Source organism: Sturnus vulgaris, chromosome 27 (genome assembly GCF_052056855.1).
Source record: "Sturnus vulgaris isolate bStuVul1 chromosome 27, bStuVul1.hap1, whole genome shotgun sequence".
Taxonomy (NCBI): domain Eukaryota; kingdom Metazoa; phylum Chordata; class Aves; order Passeriformes; family Sturnidae; genus Sturnus; species Sturnus vulgaris.
In genome coordinates this window covers 5971701-5993804 of record NC_142269.1, presented here as the reverse complement: position 1 = coordinate 5993804, position 22104 = coordinate 5971701, and the positions used below count along the sequence as shown (strand labels likewise).

General features: G+C 46.1%; 3 protein-coding genes across 3 annotated transcripts; 1 reads left to right on the top strand and 2 right to left on the bottom strand.

Annotated features, from left to right (window-relative positions):
- Positions 1-7089: 7089 nt before the first annotated feature.
- On the bottom strand, positions 7090-9749 carry LOC106864005 (mast cell protease 1A-like). Its single transcript, XM_014893592.2, has 5 exons — positions 9614-9749; positions 9030-9195; positions 8389-8530; positions 8012-8272; positions 7090-7509 (listed from the first exon to the last, which is right to left on the bottom strand). Exons 1-5 carry the CDS (start codon positions 9666-9668, stop codon positions 7330-7332), a joined length of 804 nt encoding a protein of 267 aa, XP_014749078.2. The 5' UTR covers positions 9669-9749; the 3' UTR covers positions 7090-7329.
- Positions 9750-15328: 5579 nt separating this feature from the next.
- Positions 15329-16279, top strand: LOC106864661 (olfactory receptor 10A7-like). The gene has a single exon (XM_014894266.2). It carries the CDS (start codon positions 15329-15331, stop codon positions 16277-16279), a length of 951 nt encoding a protein of 316 aa, XP_014749752.2.
- A 3307-nt stretch (positions 16280-19586) lies between these two features.
- LOC106864002 (olfactory receptor 4D1-like) lies at positions 19587-21799 on the bottom strand. The gene has a single exon (XM_014893590.2). It carries the CDS (start codon positions 21797-21799, stop codon positions 20828-20830), a length of 972 nt encoding a protein of 323 aa, XP_014749076.2. The 3' UTR covers positions 19587-20827.
- Positions 21800-22104: the final 305 nt, after the last annotated feature.

The window sequence follows — 22104 nt, the reverse complement described above, 5'->3', positions numbered from 1 at the left end:
GGATGGGTTAGCCTTAGTGAATAACCAAATTTCCACCCACACCTTCCACCCCACAGTGGGACAAAGCAGAGGCAGAAAAGAGGAAAAACAGAAACAAAAGCTCCCATAGGTTGAGATAAAGACAGAGAGGTGGTTTGCCAATTTCTACTGGGAGTGAAACATACTGGATTTGGGGAAAACCAATGTAATTTATTGGCAGCTACAATAGTTTAGATTGTGAGAAATAAAATTAAATACTAAATACCTATACTTTCCCCTTCTCTGTGCTCATGTTTATTCATTCATTCCAGCACTGTCCCAAACACACAGGGTGGCTGGGAGGGTTATGGTCAGTTCTTGGGGGTTCTCCTCTGCTGCTTCTTTCCTCTCATGCTTTTCCTCTGCTCCAGTGTGGGAGAACACATTGAGCTACCATGCTCCAAAGCAAGTACAGAAATACCATTCTTATTAATATGCTCATTTTTAGAACTTCAGCTTCCACAAAGCTGTGTTTACAATCACTACTGATGCCTGAGAGAGGCTCCCTGGAACAGAGGCTGGACAGAGTTAAAGGAATAAAGTAGGGATTTTTTAAAAAGCCCTCAAAGGATTCACCTTGGGCAGTGCAGGAGCCCAGCCATGGCTACACCCAAGATGGACTCAGAGTCACGAGTTCTCACACTTTTATCAGTTTTGGTCCATTCCCACACTGGGGTTCATTGTCCAATTCCAGCTCCAGGTTCTGCAGTCCCATCCTCCCAGATTCTCTCCTCAATTCGCTGCTGTTTGCACTTTTTGGGGCTGAAGCTGCAGCGTGTCCTTGGTTCTGGGGCTGGAAAAGGATTGTTCGGTGTGCCTGAGCTGGGAGGAAAACTTGGAACACTTTATATGAAATTCAGAGTCACACACTATGGGGAGATCAAAATCACCAGAGATGGGGAAACTGAGAGACTTTTTAAAAGATGATTTATTGCCTCATGGTGTCACTCATAGAAGGGTGAGATGTTACAGGTGTTACATTTAATGCCATAATATCAGAAGCTGTCTAATTCTCAGCTATAAGGCATTATAGCTAAGTTAGTTGTTTAGCCAGTCACTTACTTCTACAAAACTCGATGCCATCTTTTTACACCAATCATGAATTGCTTTGCTTTTCATGGCTTTGCTGCAATGTGTCATTTTTAACCAATCATAGAACACTTCACAAACCTACATAGATACATTTAAAGCTTCTAACTGACTTTATAACAACTTTTATTGCCAAACTTTAAAATCTTTTACTCTCTTACTTGATATATTACTTTGCTTACATAATACATATCTCTGCTTAAAACATATTTCTACTCAAACTATGAACTTATATTCTTGTTTTATGTCTGTTTCATTTTCCCTGTCCTAATTCTCCAAGCTTTTTCCAAGGGTTTAGGTCAAACCTTGTATCCCTCTCTATCTCTGAGCCTGTGTGCACAAGGCCCTGAGAGCTCTCTGTACTTGCAACTCCCAAAACACACTAAGGCAGTGCAGAATCTAAAATACGTGAAAGCTAAAACTGAAGGCATCACTGCCATACACATCTACCCATCACCAAAATTCCTTGTCCAACCTCTAAGCCAGTAGAGGATAACCCTGGATCCCAAGTACATTCATGGAACATTTGTTTCAGTCTTAGCTGTAAAGGCATTTCCAGGTTTGGGGCTGCCTTTGGCTGATAATGGTGAATGCAGGAATCTCCACCAGGAATTTTTACAGCTGTGTGGATAGTCAGGACAACTTGGAATGGTCCTTTCCACTTTTGCTGGAGTGGTTCTTTGCTTCAACTCTGGACATATCCCCAATCTCCTGGACAGTGAGAGTGTGGCTGAACATCCAAGGTCACTGATTATGCTAAAATAATCAACCTGTGCAAGGATGAGAGTGGTTTTTCCCAAAATTTCCCATACTCCCCCAAATTGTGATACCTTATTGTGTGCTTTTCCGTGGGTTAACAATTAATACTAATAATAATTAATTAGTAATTAATAATTACAGCCTAACTTTGTCTCCCATATAGGATTTCATAGGGAATTACCTTCTCCTTGGAGCTTGGCTGAATTCTAATTCTCAGCAATGCCAGGGGAAGAGCCTGTGGCCACTTTGGCCAGTGCTCTTGTTGAACCTCATGGCATTGATCCTTTGGCCACTGACTGTTCCCACTGACTGTGGCCTGGTGTGTCCTGGTGTGAGTGTCTGCACAGAGGCTACCTGTGCAAAAATATCTAATGTAACAAGTGACACCACGTCCCTGGGAGATCACTTTTTCTTGAACAAATAATAGACAATAGACTGCCAATCCCTAAAAAAACCCCAAAACACCAAAACCTACAAAAATAAAAATAAGAGAAAGGAGAGAAGAGGGAAAGAAAAGAAATGTATAATTATAATAACTAACATTGCATTGACATTTTAAAAAATTAAAACCTTTTCTTCTCATTATTTCTTTCAGTACCTCTTATATTTTCTAGTTTGTTCTACCTTTACCCAGCTGGCAACTAAGGATCACACAAGCACTCACTCCCTCCCCCAGGGTGGGGTGGGAGCAGAATTGGAAAAAGGTGAAACAGTGCCTGAGATAAGAACAGTTCAATAATTGAAATAAAGTGAAATATAATACTAATAACAACAACGATAATAATGCAGCAGAGAGGGAGGAATAAAACCCAAAGGAATCAAGGGGTGCACAGCACAATTGCTGTCCTGACCAATGCCCAGCCCAGCCCTGAGCAGCCACAATGCCACAGACACTGTGTGTGCTGCAGGCACAGCCTTGCAGTCACAGTGTTGCAGTCACAGTGTTGCAGTCAATGTTATAGTCAATGTTGCAATCACAGTGTTGCAGTCAATGTTGCAGTGACAGCGTTGCCATCACCATTGCAGTTACAGTGTTGTAGTGGCCGTGTTGCAGTCACTGTGTTGCAGTCACTCTATTGCAGTGACAGCGTTGCAGTGACCATTGCAGTGACCACTGCAGTCACAGTGTTGCAGTGACAGTGTTGTACTCACTGTGTGTTGCAATCACTCTGTTGCAGTGACAGTGTTGCAGTGACAGCGTTGCCGCGGCAGTGTTGCTGTGACAATGTTGCAGTGACCATTTTAGTGACAGTGTTGCAGCGCTGCAGTGACCATTGCAGTGGCAGTGTTGCAGTGACAGTGTTGCAGTGTTGCAGTGACAGTGTTGCAATGTTGCAGTGTTGCAGTTGCAGTGCTGCAGTGTTGCTGTGGCAGTGTGGCAGTATTGCAGTGTTGCAGTGTTGCAGTGGCAGTATTGTAGTGACCATTGCCGTGACAGTGTTGCAGTGTTGCAGTATTGCAGTGATAGTGTTGCAGTGACAGTGTTGCAGTGACAGTGTTGCAGCGCTGCAGTGGCCGTGTCCGGGCTGACCCTGTGCCCTGCAGCACAGGCTGTGTGTCTGTGTTTGGGTGCAGCTTTGCAGGGTGTTGCAGCTCTGTGTTTTGTCCCGCATGCCATGGGTGCATTGTGACAGCAGCGCTGCCCGGGCACTGCAGGGCTGTTGTGCCAGCAGAGGCTGGTGCAGGGGGATTTGGGGGCACTGCAGGGCTGTTGTGCCAGCAGAGGCTGGTGCAGGGGATTTGGGGGCACTGCAGGGCTGTTGTGCCAGCAGAGGCTGGTGCAGGAGGATTTGGGGGCACTGCAGGGCTGTTGTGCCAGCAGAGGCTGGTGCAGGGGATTTGGGGGCTCCCCGGCTGTGTGTGGCCAGTCTGTGACGCTGAGCTCCATTGAGCCCTGCCGGGCACTCTTTGTCCAGCTCCGTTTCTGTCTCGCACCCCGCGCTGGGCTCTGTTAAAGCTCCCATGACTTTTGTTTCTGCTGCTGCCTCGTCTTTTCCTCAAAGCACCTCGCCGCATTTTGCCACAGCTACGAGGAGCGGGGAGCTGGCACCACGGTCCTGCAGGGGCTCATTAAAATGCTGCCAGCCTTAATGAGCTCGGGGGTTGTTCTCCTGGCTGGAAGCATCGTGTGGTTAATTAGGGAGCTCCCGGCTGTGCTTCGGTGAATGCCTACAGCTTAATTACTGTTTGTCTTTTGTTCTAATTACCTGTGACAGCGAGAATGGAAATGGAAACATTTTAATAGGGAATTAGTCCGGCTTATACCCTGGTGGGAATCAGCAGAGAGAGGAAAAGTGTCTTTGTAATTAAGCAGGGAGAGATCTGAGTCAAAGTTTGATTCATGTGCTGGCACAAGACAATTCTTATTCCAGACTCTCCTCCTGTTACTGCAATCCCCAGCAGTGCCAAAGGCTTTGTTTGCAAAGCCTTTCTCTGCTCTAATTAGCACTACCTTTACCTGCTGTACTAATTATACACAGAAACAGAAGGAATATTCGTCACCATTGCAAAAGGCTTTCAAGGCCTTTTTAATGATTGAAAGAAAAAAATCTTAATTAACAAAAAAGTCATATCTTTTACACTCTGATCCCCCTGTGCTCCAGTTTTCTCAGGACATGAATGAGATGGACAGGTGATAGAAATTTTCAGGCACAATTAGAATTAAAAATACTTAAACAATAAATTAGGAAAAACTGAATATCTACCTGGAGATCACGATGAGTCATGTCACTCAGATATCTGTACTGGGGCCTGTTGCAATACTACGAGGCTAATAGTTTTAAATTAAAGGACAGTAGATTAGCCACTTAGTTATTAGAATATATATCAGGAAGAAGATTAGCATCTTAATTATTAGATTAGATATAAGAAATCAATTTTTTTGGATGAAGGTGTCAGAACAATTAAATGGGCTGCCCAGAGAGCTTTAGATGCCCCATCCCTGGAAACATTCAAGGCCAGGTTGGATGGGGCTCTGAGTAACTTGGTCTGGCAGAAGGTGTCCCTGCTCATTGCAAAGGGGCTGAATTAGATGATCAATTACTACCCAAATTATTTTAGGGCTACCCAAATTATGAGTGTTTCCAGTAGCTTGAGGGAGGTGATCCTTCCCCTCACCCCAGTACCAGTGAGCACCGTGGGCAGTTCTGAGCTCCCAGTAAAACAGACACAGATGTAGCAATGTATTTGAACATCTTAGGCCACAGTGTGCCCCAGCAAAACCATTTTTAGTTATTCTTATCAGAACCCTCTGAAATTCATCAAGGTTACTGGAACATAAATCGTACTAAATTGAGAAAAAAGAAGCTGAGAAGCAGAATACCAAGACTGCAAAAACGAGATAAAGGAGGGCTGTGAAGCACTGGACTCTAACCAATCATATTTCCTAAAAGGTGGTGCAGATAAAGGCACCAATCAAATAATGTGTGATCCTGTGCACAGGAGTTTTAGAATGTATAAGTAGAGCATAATGTAAACAATTAAGTGACTTCTGCTTAATCACACTGGTTAATTGTCCAGAAATCCTGTGCTCCTGCACACAGACGTGCTGGGGAGAGTTGAACCAAGTGGCATGGAGATGGAGAGGGGACTGGAACATCTCTCCTATGGGCAACACCTGGTACAGCTGTGAGGTTTTACCCTGGAAAGAGCAGGTGGTGGTGGGCTGTTGTCCATGGATGTCAATCTCTGAGGGTTGGATATGAGTGGGAGGCACACAGGCTCTTTCCATGGTGGTGAGCAGTGACAGGACAAGAGCCAAAGGGCACAAACTGAAACAGGAGAGGCCCTGAGCATCAGCAAACAAACCATTCATCTGTGAGGGTGGCCGAGCACTGGTGCAGGTTGCCCAGGGAGGTTGAGGTGTCTCCATGCTCCAAAAACACCTGGAACTGGTCCTGAGCAGTTGGGGCTTTAGGTGGCCATGCTTGAGCAGGGGCATTGGACCAGACAACAACTGAAGGTCCCTTCAACCTCGACCATTTTGTGTGACTCCAGGGTTGTGTCAGTGTGCAGCAGAGTAGAAAACAGCTCCAATTCATTATCTGCATGCAAGGTTCCCCATCCATGACTCACAGATCTGGTTTGCACACAGGGTCCTCAGGGTGGGAAAGGCTCAGCTGGTTTCAGCACCAAGGTTTGGGTGATACCACCAGAGCAGGAAAAGGAAGTGATGTTGAGCACGGATGTGGTGTTGAGCAGGGTGACCTCTGTGAGAACAGACATGGGGCTGCCTTCACATGCTCTGACACCAGACACAGACATTTCCAGAAGGCTTGACCATAAACCCACCTTGGACCAGGGTTAAGCCAATCAATGGTGGTGCCTTTCAAAAAAAAAATATTTGTAAAAAGGCAAAATGCTGCATGGCAGTGAAGAGTGAGGCAAAGCAAAGTGTGAGAAACAATGAGTTGCTCTCTGGTAGGTCAGCCCCCAGCCTGGTGTTTGGGGTTGTTCTTCCTCCAGGGCAGGACCCCACACCTGTCCTTGTAGAACCTCTTTAGGTTTCTCTCTGCCCAAATCTCTGGCCTGTCAAGGTCCCACTGAATGACAGAGCAGCTTTCTGTGTACCACCCACTCCCTCCTTTTTTGCATCAGCAGCAAACTTGCTGAGGGTACATTCTATGCCTTCTTAGATAAATGATCAGAAATCTTTTTAAAAAGCCTAAAAGAAATGCAACTCTTCCTGGCACAAGTGATCAGGCTTATCTCTGCAGTACTGCTTTTGCCTCAGCCATATTTGACATTTTCTATCCCATCACCACACCACAAGGCCACCTCCTGGCCCATCCAGGTCAGCTGATCCAGTGGGAGAAAGTTTCCACTTCAACCCACAGGCATTTTACAGGGGTAAAGAAAATGCTTCAACTGAGCTTCAAGGACACTGAAGAGCACACAGGGTGTGAACAGGCTGGCCTTTAGTCTGTCTAAGCATCCTAAGAGGGTTTCAAGCTGGTACTAGAAACCCACATGGTCTTCCCTTGCAGGTGGAGCTGCCTCTGTTCCTGACAGGCTGGATAAATGTTCTGTACAGGCTGCTGCATCAACCTGCTGGCTTGACTGCAAGAGGCTGATGGAGACAAGGGGAGCACTAGCAGCATTTGGGGACTGAGACTTGTGCTGCACTGTCCCTACAACCTCAGCTTCTCCCAAAGAGTGTCATCTCCTCATTCTCACACTCAGGGTTTGCATCCAGTTCCCAAGAAGGCTGCAGACACAAGCAAGTCTGAAGATGCTTTTATTGATGGCCAGAAAGCAGAGCTGAAGCAGCAATGGGACAAAGGGAACAATGGGAAAGCTGTGTGTACTTGGGACCTGCATTTTCACTTTGCCACAGAGACTCTCCTTACTGCAAAAGCCCGTGCCTGCACCACGGGGGCTGCTCTGACCCCAGTTCAGCTGCCCCGGCAGCTTCTGAGCACCAGCAGGTGTTTGATGCATTGTGGAGAAGGGGCACTGAGCATTTTAGTCAGAGGATGGAGAGCCAGGCAGCTCTTGGAGTGCAAACTTCCTCAGCTCCTTACGTATCCAGGGCTCAAAATACGAGATTCTGGTAAATACTGCAGGGAGGATGCTGCGTTGAGGTCCATAAGAAACAATGCCATGAGCCTTACGATTGCAGACTAATGGGCCGCCAGAATCACCCTGTGGCATGAAAGGAGTGAGAGGGGTCAGACATGCCTCAAGGAACAAGTTTCCTCTTCCCTCCCTCCATGGGAAGAGCCTCCTGTTCCAACCACCTCCCCCCTCTGGACCCAGCTCTGCAGGGTTTGCCTCACTACTCCTCTAAATCCACCCAAACCATTCAGGCCTGGGGGCTCTTTGAGATTCAAAAGCTCAAAAAGAACAAAGATTTACTTTAGACATGGGGAAATATCTAAGCCATCCTAGTAAGGGTGTCACAAAGATTTTACACACTGAAGCACTGCCTAGGCTGGGTAGAACATCCCCAAGTAATTCAAACAGCAAATGACGTTGATAATTAGGAAAATGCACCTCAATTCAGGGAGCACATCTGCTTCAGAGCTTCAGTTCATCATTCTGAAGGTCCTGCTTCATTCTGGTGTCCTTTTACTCTCACTTCAGAACCAAGCTGACTGTTCAGCCCCACCCTCCTCCCAAGCTTGCATCCCAAAAGAACACTTACATGGAAAGGTGCCTTTTCACCGTCCTCATCAGCCACACAGATCATGGACTGAGGCTGGTATTTACATTTGAATTGCTGCTGACATATGTCCTCGGTTTGCACCTCCTGTTCCACCTCCATCATCACATTACTGGAGGGCCCTTCCACAGATGTCCAGCCCCAGCCAGCCACCTTACATTTAGTTCTTTCTCTCACACGTTCCCTGCTGCTGGGGATGGAGATAAATTTCACATTCTCATTGATCCTGGCCCTTGGCTTCAGCTGTCAGGCAGAGAGAATATGAGGTTAGAGCCAGCCAAGGATTAGGAACACGTTCAGAGTTTGGGGAGGTGAGCAGGGGGAGATCCCTGAGGCAGGAAGGATGTGTTGGGCCGTACCTTCAGCAGCACAATGTCATTTTTCAAGTCACCAGGGGAATACTTGGGATGGATGACCCAGTCTCTAACATGGATCCTCTGCTGGCTCCGTTCTCGGACACGGATGTTGTGGGCTCCCAGGGTCACAGTGACCCTCACTCTCCTGCCAGGAAACACCAACACGTTCCAGCTGCATTGGCCACACAACGCAGCCCCCAGTGCAGGGCGCTGGAGGGAGCTGGTGCTGGGATAAACCTCCCCAGAGAGCAGCTGTCAGCAAGCTGTCCTCTGGACCCTGGGCTCCTGCCAGAGCCCAGCTGAGCATCCCTCAGCCCACACTCACAGAGCACAGGGGCAGCTGCCCCGTGCTGAAGGCAAAGGGAAGCAGGGGAGGGGAGACACTGGACCCTCTTGTCCAGCAGTAGCTCTAAGCCATGGCAGGATCCATGACCCTGGGGAGCACTGTGAGCATTCCTGTCCCCAAGGACACTCAGCCCCTGGCAGACAATTCCTGCAACTCACAGGGGATTGCTCAGCTCCAGAGATCCCTGCTCTGCCTGAAGAGGCACAGGGTGCTGTTTATGCCCAGACCAGGGCTGAGGTCCTTCAGGATTATGTGAGATAGGAAAAAAATCACCTGTACAAGAAAGAAAGGATCTTACCCTTCTTTAGCCACACAGTGAGCTGCTGAGAGCACTGCATCTGGGCGAATCAGGAACCCTCCACAGTTATAAGTCTTTGGGACAGACTGATTTGAAACTTGGATTTCTAAAAAAGCCATGTAGGGTCTGGAGTGGCGTTTAACTTCCTTCCCACCAATGATCCTTCCTGGAAGAGAGATGGGAAATGTTAATATGGTGTGTGCTGCTATTTCCTGTCGAGTTTGGGTCTGCATGAAGGGAGAGGCTCATCCTCTGATGTCATGTGCCAGTGATCCCAGCAACTCTCCTTGCTGGGATCCAAAGCATTGCTGGTGCAATGGAGAGAAAGACAAGCAGCACTGTGTGGGGTGACTGACCACCCCTGGCTCTGGATGAGCAAAATGTCAGCAAAGGGCACAGCTCTAGTGCCTGGAATGCCTCACTGGTTTCAGGCACACCCCGAGCTGAGAGATAGGAGGAGAGAGGAAAGCAGGAGAGTAGAGATAGCAGAGAAGGCAGAGCAGGAACCTTGCCTGAGATTGACTACTCAGTGTCCATCTGTGCCCTTGCATGCTCTTGTCTAGGTCCCCTCTCTGTGTACTCACCAGCCCCAGCCCAGGGCAGGACAAAAGCACTTGAGATCAGAAGGAGAAGCAGCATCTTCTTCCACTGTCCTGATGAACCAAACCAGCTGCTCTGGCCAGGCAGGGGACAGGTACAGAATGGCAACCTTTATAAATGGTGTGTGGAGCTGAAACAGGAAACCTCAGCCTGCCTGCATCTGTGTCATTTGCTGCTTTCATCTCACAGCTCTGGACTGTGGCTTGGAGAGTGGTTCATGACATTCTCTGCGTTTTTGTCACAATCTTCTCAAAGAGCTGGAGAGGCCTGGGCTAGTCCAGAGCACTCAGAGTGCACAGGGAGAGCAATGGGGCCTCTGCTGAGTGCAAATCCCATCAGAGACCTTTGCAGAGAGACCCTGGCACCCTGCATGGGGGCTGGTTCTGTCCAGACTGGTTTTGTTATTTGTTTTTTGTTTCCCCCCCTCCTCTGATAGGAATGGGGAGAGCTGGCCAGGGCCAGGCAAAGATCCTGGCTCTTCTCAGAGGGGCTGAGTGCCATCAGAGATGTCCTTGGGAAGTCAGAAATCACCAGTCAGAGCAGCTAAGGGACAAGGCCAGTGGGAGCCTCACAGCCTCCAGCACTGGTGTTGTAGATGATGTGGCTGGTCCAAGGTGATGGAAAAGGCTGAGGGGCAGCTGGGAAGGCAGAATGTGGGCCCAGGTCCAGATGGGCAGGTGGCCTGGCCAGGAGGAGCAGGGTCAGTGTGTGCAGGACAAGGGGAGAGCCCTGCCTGAGCCCTCTGAGCCCTCCCTGGCAGCTCTGGCTCCAGGGCTACAATCTCAAGGGGCTCAGCCCCTGTTTCCCTGCCCCTCCTTGGCCATGGGCCCAGCCAGTGAAACCTGCAGGATGTTCCCAATTTCACGTGGCTTTGGCCTCGAGAAAGCCCACAAATCAATCCTTCAGAGCATGCTGGCCCTTGCCCTGTGCTGTGACAAGGCAAGGGAGTGTAGGTGGTGCATGGGGATCCTCCTGACACCTGTGTGCTGGAAGGGATGAGGGTGGGAAGGAGGAATTCCCATTAAAGCTTGCAGAGCAGAGCAATCCTCCAGAGCCAGAGCGTGACTGGCTGTCCTGGTTTAGGGCAAATTTGGGAGAAAAGTTTTGAATGGGGTTCCTCTAGGAAACAGATTCAAGCAGTCCCTCCCAGAACTGGTTTGGGGACATATTTCTTCAGAGAGAAGTGGGAAAAAAAACCCTATTTTTTTAACAGGCAAAACGCTTCCCAGCACAAAAATGAATAATTTTAAGTGATAAAACCTCTTGCTGTTTGGAGGAGATGACAAATTCAGAAGAATTTGTGGTTTCAGCCCAGCTCACTCAGTTTGTTCTCAGTCCCTCCAGAGCTGGGAAACGTCACAGCCCAGGCCAGCCCTGGTGGGACACAGGTGTGAGCTCCTGCTGCTGCTCTGGGTTTTCAGACCAGAGCAGGTTCAAACCATTCCAAGAAAAAGGAAAAAAACCAAAACCCTACGGTCTAGGTGTAAGAGCCATAACGAGAGATGAGGGACTTCAAATGCTGCTTATTGTTTAAATGATACAGTAATTCACAGTTTGTGGGTGACAAGAGCCCAGCCCACAGCCTTTTCAACCACAGCTGTGGGTTTGTCTGAAGCCACTCTAGTTCTGGTTACAATGCATTATAAACTTTTCATTGCAGAGCATCTTAATAAATAACAACCAATCAATACCTTTACTATAACCTATAGCCTATCCTAACTACCAACACTACCATAGTCATGTTACTATTTTCCATTCACAAAAAGTTGGTATGTTACACTTTAAGCTAGAAGTTGTTTTTCAGTTTTCTTGCAGTGGAAAATTCTGAGACCTATTTTTCTACTTGCAACATTGGCTTTCTTGTTTGCCTGTAGAATCATTTTGCCCTGTAACAATCTTTCTTTTCACTGCTTTAACCGAGAAACCCAGGCCAACATCCCCAGCAGGGACATGAACCTGTTCAGTATTCCAGGTGAGGGCACAGCCATACAGCATTGCTTTCCTATTTCCCAGGAATATCTTTATTATCTTGAATATCTTGAATATCGTGCATTTGTAGCACATTACCATTATGTACTTAGGCTGCTTCTGTTATTTTAATGTCTTAAAAAAGTAAATCTTACAATGAATGAGGGAAAGTCATGGCCTCTGTCCTGAGACTCAGCACATAATCATGGTGAATCATTTCTCATAATGCTAAATGATGATTTGATTAATGATTTGTGTGTTCTTCACCAAAGCTCTGATTTTATATTAGAAAACTTTAGAAACATAAATATTAGATAGATTATCAATGAGTAATCTCAGGTGAACACAGGAGGCCATTCTCATTTACCAAAGGCAGAATCAGGCCTTCAAGGGACAATTTCAGAAGTAGTGGGAGATCTGGAAAATTCACATGAATTCCATCCTTAGTGTTTTTTCCTCTCTGCTGACCACACGGGGGGATTGGCTCAGAGGATCACCAGTATTTGCATGCCATCAATGGCTGCAGAAGGGAAATCTCTGTTTGCTAACCTCTCTTATATGGATAAGAAACAAATTCTGTGAAATTAAAAGATTGAGTCATTGAGTGAAGAAACTTCATTTCCCCCCTCACTTCAATCTCCTATTTGCTATTGATCCCTTTGCCTTTGGTGTAAATTTGGTCTTCATTCTCTGGTTCTCTTATCAGTCTTTTCCCAGACCAGATCTCTCTGACCACATCTGGGTGATGCTGCTCAGAGCTCTGTTTAGGTTGGTACTAGGTACAGATTTAATTTGTGCAATTCCAATCAAGTCTGATTTTTTTTCTTACTGTAATTGATAGGAAAAGAGGAAGGAAGGAAGGAAGGAAGGAAGGAAGGAAGGAAGGAAGGAAGGAAGGAAGGAAGGAAGGAAGGAAGGAAGGAAGGAAGGAAGGAAGGAAGGAAGGAAGGAAGGAAGGAAGGAAGGAAGGAAGGAAGGAAGGAAGGAAGGAAGGAAGGAAGGAAGGAAGGAAGGAAGGAAGGAAGGAAGGAAGGAAGGAAGGATTCACAGTTGACAAGCAGCCACTTAAGATTGAAGAATGAGACTGAGTGCTGGAGTTGAATGAAAACTCTCCTACCAGGGACAGCACTGCCCTAAAGGCACCCAGTCCAATTAAGCAAAGGCAACATCAGGCTAATTCTGTCCTTGGAGTCGCCCTTCCCTTGATGTTTCCAGCTGCTGCTCAGCCCTCTCAGATCAGCAGGCAGTCCCCAGTGCTGAGGGTGCAGGGTCCATGGCCTCAGACGTGTCAGACATGAGATGCTGTGTCTGAGGGAGTCCCTCTGGTCCAACTGGACAGGCAGTGAGGGCAGGCTCAGGCTGCCATGCAGAGCAGCATTTCTGTGCTGTTATAGGGGTGTCATTGTTTGCTACATGCCTTGCCCACAGAGGGAGCACAGCCATCCCTGACAGCTCTGAAATCAGATTAAATCCATCCCACCGGCAGGGGACTCAGGGATTTCGAGGGACTCTACTTAAACCAGGCAGCTCAGCTGTTCCCTTCATAGGAAAAAATAGAGATGCATCAAGGTCTCTGCCTTTCCAGCTGCAGCCACTTCTACTGAGTTGAAACAAATCTAACAAATCCCGTTTCTTCTTCTCTGTGAGACAAGTCTTTGGCTGACTTTCTATGGTATATGCCATGAGCTAACATCAACAGATTATTCCAACTGTGGCAGAAGATCATCTGCATTTAAAATATAATTTTTAATCTGCAGAGTAAGCTGGCGGTAGGAATCATCAGCCCAACGCTGTTCCTAATGTAAGAAAACATGGAAATACTTCTATCAAAATTTGAACGACCCATTTTGGAGGGAGTGGATGGCAAAACTGCTGGAGGTATTTTGACTTTGTATCTTGACTTGGTAAATTTTGACTTTACTTCAAAATGTCAATTGTTAATACATAAAGAAAATCCAAGGAAGAGCTCAGGCCAAAGCTTACTTAAAGGTTCTCAGAGCCACTACACACAATTTACATAAATTGAGGGTTTGTTTCTGAGGAGTGTTCTGAATTAGGGAATAAAAGATTAACTGTCAGTAAAACATTCACTGTCAGTAAAACAGTGGCTGCTGTGAATGTTGTTGACTTTAATACAGAGCTAATGATCACAGCAATAATCTAAAACTTTCATATAGGTTTGGAGAGCAGAATTAGGTAGTTTCTACTTTGGCTACATAGATCTAACAATTAAGAAAACCAGTGTGAATGTGTGCTGTTAGAGACTGCAGGGAGTTTTTCATGTCATTCCCTATCTGTCATGCATAGGTTATTTTGAGATATCACTCAGAAAAGTGTCCTATGGTAATGGAAACAGTCAAACCCAGAAAGATCCCTTTTAAATACATCAGACCATCAAATGTCTGAGAATATTGGGAGTTTCTTTATTGTGCTTGTGTGTTAAAATCCTCTGTGGCTCCAGGATGCAGTTTGCACCTTTGTGTTCATGGCACCAAACCCACAGACAGAAGATGTCCCGTGTGAGTCACAGCCTGAAGAGAAATCAGATGGAGTCAGCCCAGGGGTGACTGGTCCTGGCAGGGCTGTGTGGCTGCTCTGCCTTTGGGGCTGAGTCCTTCTCCGTGTGCCAGCTCTGTGGATGTGGTCCCTGTGTGTACAGAGCAGTGTCTGTCCCCATTCATGGATATATTTCTGATGCCAAAATGCATTTTGTGCCTTGAGATTTGTTTTGTAGGGCAGTGGCTGGTGGGGCCTTTGGTAAGAGGTGCTGAGTCTGAAGGACACAGAATTAACCACCCCTTTCTCCTCTGTGGCAGGCTGATCTCTTCTCTCCTGCAGTGCCTCAGTTTCCCGTCCTGGGCAGTGAGAAAACACAGAGCTGGTCCAGCACTGTGTGAACATCCCACACACAGCAGCTCCTCAGGGGAACTCATGTGAGTCATGAATGGATGGTCCTGAGCTTCCCCCTCTGCTCTTCCTCATCATTCTCTAGGGCTACCTCTGCCTCGGATTATTCCTTCTTCCTTTGCCTGCCTACAGACAGAATATTTTGTTTGGTTTCCTTTGGTGCTGCTTGCTTTGGTCTGTGGGTGTTTTGGTGGACAGGAATTGGTTCAGGTCTTCCCTTCACAGCTTCTGTTTTCTCCATTTGGGTGTGCTTTCCCCAAAAATGGGCTCTTGTATTTCTGACAGCTGGGGATTGATGTTAATATGAGCCAAAGCCTCCTGCAGCCTGAACTTCCCTGGATTTCTGAAGTTGAGTTGCTCTAAAGGTAATTTCAGATATCTTGGAGGATATCTGCCCTGTCAGCCCACTCAGCAGGAGAAACAGAGTGCAATGAGCAATGCCCACTGCTCCTAAGGTGACAAAAAGGTTTTTCTTTCTTTGGTCTGTGGGTTTTTCAGTTGTCATCTGGGCGTTCCCCTCACCGCAGGAAGTGCCTGTGGGACCAGCTGGGAACACAGACCTGACACCTCGGGGGAGAGGAGTTAACCCTGCACCCATGATGGAGCCAGCCCTTAAAGGCCAGCTCCTCTTGGCTGAAGGCTTGGTGACTGTCTCGGGCAGTGACACCAGCACAGCCATTGCCTTCTCGCTGTGCTCAGCCCAAGCTGCTCTAGAGTCACCCCCTTTGATCCAGCAGCTCTCCAGGCATTGCCAGGAGACTCCTGGCTGTGATCTCGGTGCAGTGGCTACAGCTCTGACAGTCTGTCCCTCTGATCCCTCCCAGATGGAGCCAGCAGAGGAGCAAGATGCAGGAAACCACACCCTGCTGACTGAATTTGTCCTCTCTGGACTGTCCAGCCGCCCAGAACTCCAGCACTTGCTGTTCTTCACAACGTGCTTCGTTTACAGCATGACTCTCCTCGGGAACCTGCTCATCTGCGTGGTCACAGTGCACCCCACCCTGCACACGCCCATCGACTTCTTCCTCCGCGTCCTGTCCCTCCTGGACATTTCCACCGCCTCAGTCGTTGTCCCCAAGATGCTGGCGAGCCTCCTGTCCGAGGACAGGAGCAATTCCTACGTGGGCTGTGTCACTCAGCTCTACTGCGTGGTTTTCTTGGCGGCCACCGAGTGGTACGTGCTGGCAGCCATGGCCTACGACCGCTCCGTGGCCGTGTGCTGGCCCCTGGGCTACGGCGCCATCCTGAGCCCCAGGGCCTGCCTCTCCTTGCTGCTGCTCTCCTGCTGCACTGGCCAAGTGGTGTCGGTGCTGCAGACAGCCTGGGTGTTCACCCTGGCCTTGTGCGGGCCCAGGAGGATCAATTATTTCTTCTGTGACATCCCCCCGCTGCTCGTGCTGTCCTGCACCGACACGTCTGGCTACCAGAAGCAGCTCATCTCGGCCACTGTGCTCGTCATCCTCACACCCTTCTGCCTCATCCTGCTGTCCTACGCCTGCATCGTCTCCAGCATCCTGAGGATTTCCTCTGCAGACAGCAGGCACAAGGCCTTCTCCACCTGCTCCTCACACCTTACTGTCGTGACGTTGTACTGTGCAAGTGGCGCTTTGATTTACTTGCAGCCAAAATCCAGTAATTCACAAGAGGCTAAGAAAATCCTTGCTCTCATGTACACAACTGTAATTCCCACATTAAACCCTTTGATTTACAGCCTGAGGAATAAAGAAGTGAAAGAAGTACTAATCAGAGTGGTGGCTGTGTTGATGAAGAAATAAAGATTTTCTTGTCCATTAATGTACTTTATTTCAATTTTTGGTGGTTTCTAATGGTTTACTACCTCAGGGGAAACTGCAGGCTCAAAGATCTCTTTCACAACTGTAAATATTTTGCCTTTATTCTTTGCTTCAGAAGCAAATTATTTCAAATTTCTATCTCAATTTCTTCCTTAAGAGTACAATATATACATGAGATATCAGAACACATCCCATGTCTAACTCAGGTATCCAGGCTGGAATTCCTCACTTCCATTACAGGAGTTCACCTCACCCTCTCACTGAAGAATTACTGTTTTACAGAGGACTTTTCAGGCTAAGCATACACTAATTGACAGGGACTACGTGTAGTCGTGCAAAGGGATTTTATCCCTTTAAGTGCAGCGGAAATAAACATGGTTGTCTTTCAGGACAGAAAGAAAGAGCCAAGTTTATTCAGGAGCACACTTGGTTTTATAGCAGGACTGCAACTCCCAGAGCAGAGAAAAGGAGATTGGTTCAGAGAGAAGACACCCCATGGCCAGGGCCTGGGCACACACCACAACAGGGCTTCTATCTTGTTATTAATTCTTTTTTATTTTGACCAAATTATCACCCCGGGAGAAATTCTCCCTAGCCTTGAGCTGGACCAGCTTATGGGCTGGGAACAGAGCTGAGAAGCTCCAGCCTGGAATATTTTTCAGGCTGTAATTTCTTGCTTTCTCAATATGTGTCCCTACAACTATGCTTTGCCTTTTTTTCTTCCTTATTATATGTTTTCCATTCCTTCCTGGAAAAGAGATCCACTGAATGAAAGTGATAAGGAAATTAGTTCACTTCTTTCAGAGCCTTGTGTTTTCCATTTAAGGTGTGGGGAAAGCAAAGGAAAGAAAGATTAACTGATGGTCATTCCTGATTTCCAGCATTTGTTACACTGCAGGGTCTGAGCCATGGCATGAGAGCACTCTGCAAGTCTCAGCTGGAGAAATTCATCCAGGCATGGAAAGAAGAATTTCCAGAGGATTAGCTCATACCTGCAAGGGCACACAGAGAGAAGGGCTGCTACAGCCTAGGAGTATTTATTTGGGAGGGTTTTGAAGTTTATTCTGGCTAGAAGAGATGCTCTGGCTTGGTGAATAGCCCAGGCCTGAGCCTGCAACATTCAAACTGTGCTTTCCATACCGAGGGCAAGCAAGAGAAATCTTCCTTAGCAATGTGGCCATACTGACCTTTGAGGGCTGTCTCTTTTTCATCTTAGTTACCTGGCCATAAAGGCAGTAAGGGGCAGGATAATTGAGGATAATGTTCTCTTTTTTTGTTTAGTTTGCTTGTAAAAGAGAAAGGCAACGTGAGTTATCTCAGGATGAAGTCATTGCCTGACTTCAGAAGATTCACAACAACAAGTTAATGACAAAGTGATTAATTGCATTTGGAAATGTTGTTTGCTTAGACTCCTCTAGGGAACTTAACTTGTCTCTGTATTGTTGAAACTCCTTTTTCTTCATAATTAGAACACTGGAGAAAGAGTTAATGAAACTTATTTACATTTCTACAGACTTTTCTTCTGGGAGCTGATCTACTGTTGCCTCTGTAAAAACAGAATTTTTTTCTTCTTTTATTACTTGGAAAGGTAATACTGAAAGAAGCATTTCTTTTAAAAAGTTTAATTACTTTAGTGTAATAACAGTAGTGTTAATCACTTTAAGGGACATTGCATTCCAAATGGTTAAAGCTTTTAGTTTTGCCTCTTTTTAAGATGTTTCAGACTCTGGTCCAAGGAGAAAGAGACATCCAAAATCATTCATCCATTTGGAACAAACCTTTTCTATACCTGCTGCAATGCCCTCCCACCAAACACTATCAGCAACTTTCTGTTTTTTCCTGAATTCATCTCTTCTGTCTCCTGTTTCCACATGCCACATGTGCATGAAAGATACCTCAAATAAAAACTGATGTGGTAGAAAACATGACAGGTATTTTGCTGGTGTAAATCACAATCACTGATTTTTGGTCTCTAAGAAGCACAGCCATCAGCTTTGCTAGAACTGAGCTCACACTTACACCATCCTCTCTCTATAAAAAAGGGAAGTTCTGGTTAAATGATGCCATTCAGTGGATCACAGCTACACAAATAGGCAGGGCTGAAATTTGTGCCTGGGTTCATCTCCCCAGTATGTGAGCTACTGATTCTAGCATTTTTATGGAATAATGCATTTTTTAAAAATCATGTGATTTATCATTTTATTTTCTTTCTATTAATTACTTTCAGAAGTCTGTGTGAAATGATATTTAATAACTAATTCATTCACTTTTTCTGGCTTAAATTGGTACTGATTTAAATATCTGTCTTGATATGGTCTGCTGAGCTCTTGACATGCTGCCACAGTTTATGGTTCTGTCAAATCCCCTCTTGTCATGGGTGCATTGATCTCCTTAAAGCAGCTCCAACAAAGCAGCTAAAATAGTCATTACATGTGTCTTGCTGGTGCAGTACTTGATTCTTCACTCTAGAACCACATAATGAAGTTTCAGCATTGTTGGAATGTGCTGCTTCTTTAATTCAGCTCATGGCATTAAAGGTCAGTGTTGAGTTTAATTTTTTATTGGCATTGCAAGGGGTTTATTAATATACAGGAAGGAAGGAAGGAAGGAAGGAAGGAAGGAAGGAAGGAAGGAAGGAAGGAAGGAAGGAAGGAAGGAAGGAAGGAAGGAAGGAAGGAAGGAAGGAAGGAAGGAAGGAAGGAAGGAAGGAAGGAAGGAAGGAAGGAAGGAAGGAAGGAAGGAAGGAAGGAAGGAAGGAAGGATTGTTTGATTTATTGAATTAATATTATAAGTGATCTGGAGAATTCTAGATGATGGCTTCTAGAGGTCACAGGGTTCAGGAACAATATCAATTACAAGAAATAATAAATACAGTAAATAATTACAAATAAATTCATGCACCTTAGAGCTTTAACTAAGACCCCTTGGCACCTGGGTTACCACTCCAGAACCACAGCTGATGCCACAATTCTGTAATTACCACCCTTGGAGCCAGAAACAAACACTGAAGAGACAAAGGAAACTTTATGTAAAGGAGGCAGAGCCAAAGCCTTGCCCAGTGTCTGGCACAGGATTTTCACCCTCCATGAGCAGGGAGTGAGTGCAGCAGCTCAGTCTGGGTGCAGCCTCTGGTGCCACTGCTGCCATTTGGGCAGGCTGATGGGTAAGGGTTCACAGAAATGAGCTGAGAAATTAAATATCACTCAATTTCTACACACAGCCAGCACAATGAACCCTTCAGCTCTCCATGGAAGGAAGGAAGAATGGAGAAAATAAAGAATGTTGAGAAGTGTTTTTATTTAAAGACATGACATGAAATTTTGACCTTTGACAAAGCATCAAAAAGTGGCACAGGAAGGTTTTTCCTCTTGTTTGCTTTGATTACTTTATCTTTTTTCCTTTTATTATTCTGAGTTCTACTTCCTCTTATCAGTTTATCTTCCATTCAGTTGTTTATATGTTTTGTGGGAGTTTTTTTTTTTCTACTGTCAAGAGGGATTTCATTTCTCTCTTGTCTCTCTAAGGGAATTAAACTCAAACAGCTCTAAACCTAAATAATCCTTGCAGCTCTGAGAATTTTCTCCCACTAAAGCATTTTCAGAATGCTTTTTTCTCTATCTCACCATTGCTGGTGAAATTACTAATGCAGTAATGTGCAGATGTAATGTGCAGTAATGTGCAGATGCCATTCTGCTGATGCCAAATTGATTTTTGCCTTTTTTCTTTTATATATTCTCTGTATTCATTACACATATATTAGCATCTCTGCAGCCTATTATTGTATTCTAGCTAGTTTTCCCAGTACTTTTCCCTGCCCTGATAGGCAAAAAGACAAAACACATTCCAAGGCCCCTACTCTATCTTGGTTCTCCCCAGGAATCAAGACTGAGACCAGCTCAAGACATATTTTTATAAACAAAGTTTAGTTTCCATCTGATGGGGGAGGATTCAGAGAAGGTTAACTGGGGGGAATTGCATCACCTCTTGTGCTCCTAACTGGCAATTTTTGTCAAATATGCTAATCTGCTAAACTTATAAAACTCTATTCACCCTGTGGGGGGATGGTGGGTGTTTTGTGGACATTTTCCATGTCTGCCACTGGAGGCCTCCAATAAAAACCAGCCTTTACATCCCCTCCATTGTAACATTATCTCCAAAGGGTGTTGTTTTATTTCCAGGTTCAGAAAGGCATCAGTGCTAACTTAGAGATGAAACCTAAAAGAGAAGTGAGCCATGCTGGAGTGGAAGGCTCAGCTGTGATTTCCACAGGAGGGAACAGGGTGTGGGTAGGACTCTTGCATGGCCAGCAGCCAGGGTGTGTCATGGTCATGTCTTTGCAGGGGATTTATTACAGACAACTTTTATTAGGCCCTAGACATTCCACCCTACTGCACACTCCGTGTGACTGACCTTCCTAAGCTGATGAGAGGTGAATGTTGTCCCCATCTCACATCTAGAAAGCTGCTCACTTACTGAAGGAGCAGGAATATCTGTGATGAACACAAAGTTCTGTCATGGAAACAGCAGATTTTATGTCTTTGCATCTACTGTCTGGTCTGGTTTCTGAATTCCTGCAGACAGAAATATTTTCCTCAGTGTTCTCCTGATGGCCTTTTTCATGTCAGTGTTTCTCAGTGTGTAGATCATGGGGTTTAGCATTGGAGTGACCACAGTGTAAACAATGGAGGCCACCTTGTCCCCAGGGTATTTCTTAGAAGGCTGGGCATAGGTGAAGATGCAGGGGATGAATATTAAGCTCACAACAATTATCTGTGTTCCACAGGTAGACAGAGCTTTTCGCTTCCCTTCTGTGATGCGTGTCCTTATCTTAAGCAAGATGACAATGTAAGAAACAATCAAGGTCACAAAAAGGGTGATGAGGATCCCTCCACTGTTAAACACCATCTGTAGTTCAGCCCTGCGAGTGTCAGTGCAGGCCAGTTTGATGATTTGAGGGATGTCACAATAGAAATTGTCCAGGACATTTGGGCCACAGAATGGCAGCTGCAGAAGGAAAAGAGTTTGTGTAATAGAATGAAGAAATCCACCACACCATGCAGCTGCCACCAGTGCTGTGCACGTGTTCCAGCTCATGATGGCCAGGTAGCGCAGGGGCTCACAGATGGCCACGTACCGATCAACCGTCATCCCCACGAGCAAAAACGACATCGCACCTGCCATGAAATGGAAGAAGAACACCTGGAGGAAACACTCATTGAATGAGATCACGGTGTGCTGGCTGAGGAGGCCTGACAGCAGTTTGGGAGTGTTGACTGAGGAATCGCTGATGTCCAGGACAGCGAGGTTGGCCAGGAGAAAGTACATGGGGGTGTGGAGCTGCTGATCCACGGCCACAGTGGCAATGATGGTGAGGTTCAGCAGCCAGGTTGTTACATAGATGAGAAAGAAGATCACATAGAGAAAATACTGCAGCTTGTCATTCTGTGTCAGGCCCAACAGGACAAATTCTCTCACAGTGGTGGTGATGTTCTTTGATTCCATTCTTTATCCCTGCACAAACACAAGCAATATAGATGACCATAAATGTGTGTTGGACTACAGAATTATTAAAACATAGAATCATAGAATTTATGTTGAGATGGATTTCTGGAAGTCCTGAAGTCTCACAAACTCTTTGGACTGTTCAAATACGTGAGCAGTCTTACAGGGGAAAAAAAACCAAAACAAACAAATTCCCCTACATTTAGTGAGACCTTAGGATGTTCCAGTTAGTGTCTGTTGCCTTCATCTTATTGTTGTTCACTGCCAGGGAGGCTCTATCTCCTCTGTATCCTCATCTCATCAGC

Coding starts and splice junctions, on each gene's coding strand:
- LOC106864002 (XM_014893590.2), bottom strand. CDS start 21,799: ATGGAATCAAAGAACATCACCACCACTGTGAGAGAATTTGTCCTGTTG.
- LOC106864005 (XM_014893592.2), bottom strand. CDS start 9,668: ATGCTGCTTCTCCTTCTGATCTCAAGTGCTTTTGTCCTGCCCTGGGCT. Junction 9,196..9,613: donor CCTGCCCTGGGCTGGGGCTG/GTGAGTACACAG, acceptor TCTCTCTTCCAG/GAAGGATCATTGGTGGGAAG. Junction 8,273..8,388: donor ATGACATTGTGCTGCTGAAG/GTACGGCCCAAC, acceptor TCTGCCTGACAG/CTGAAGCCAAGGGCCAGGAT.
- LOC106864661 (XM_014894266.2), top strand. CDS start 15,329: ATGGAGCCAGCAGAGGAGCAAGATGCAGGAAACCACACCCTGCTGACT.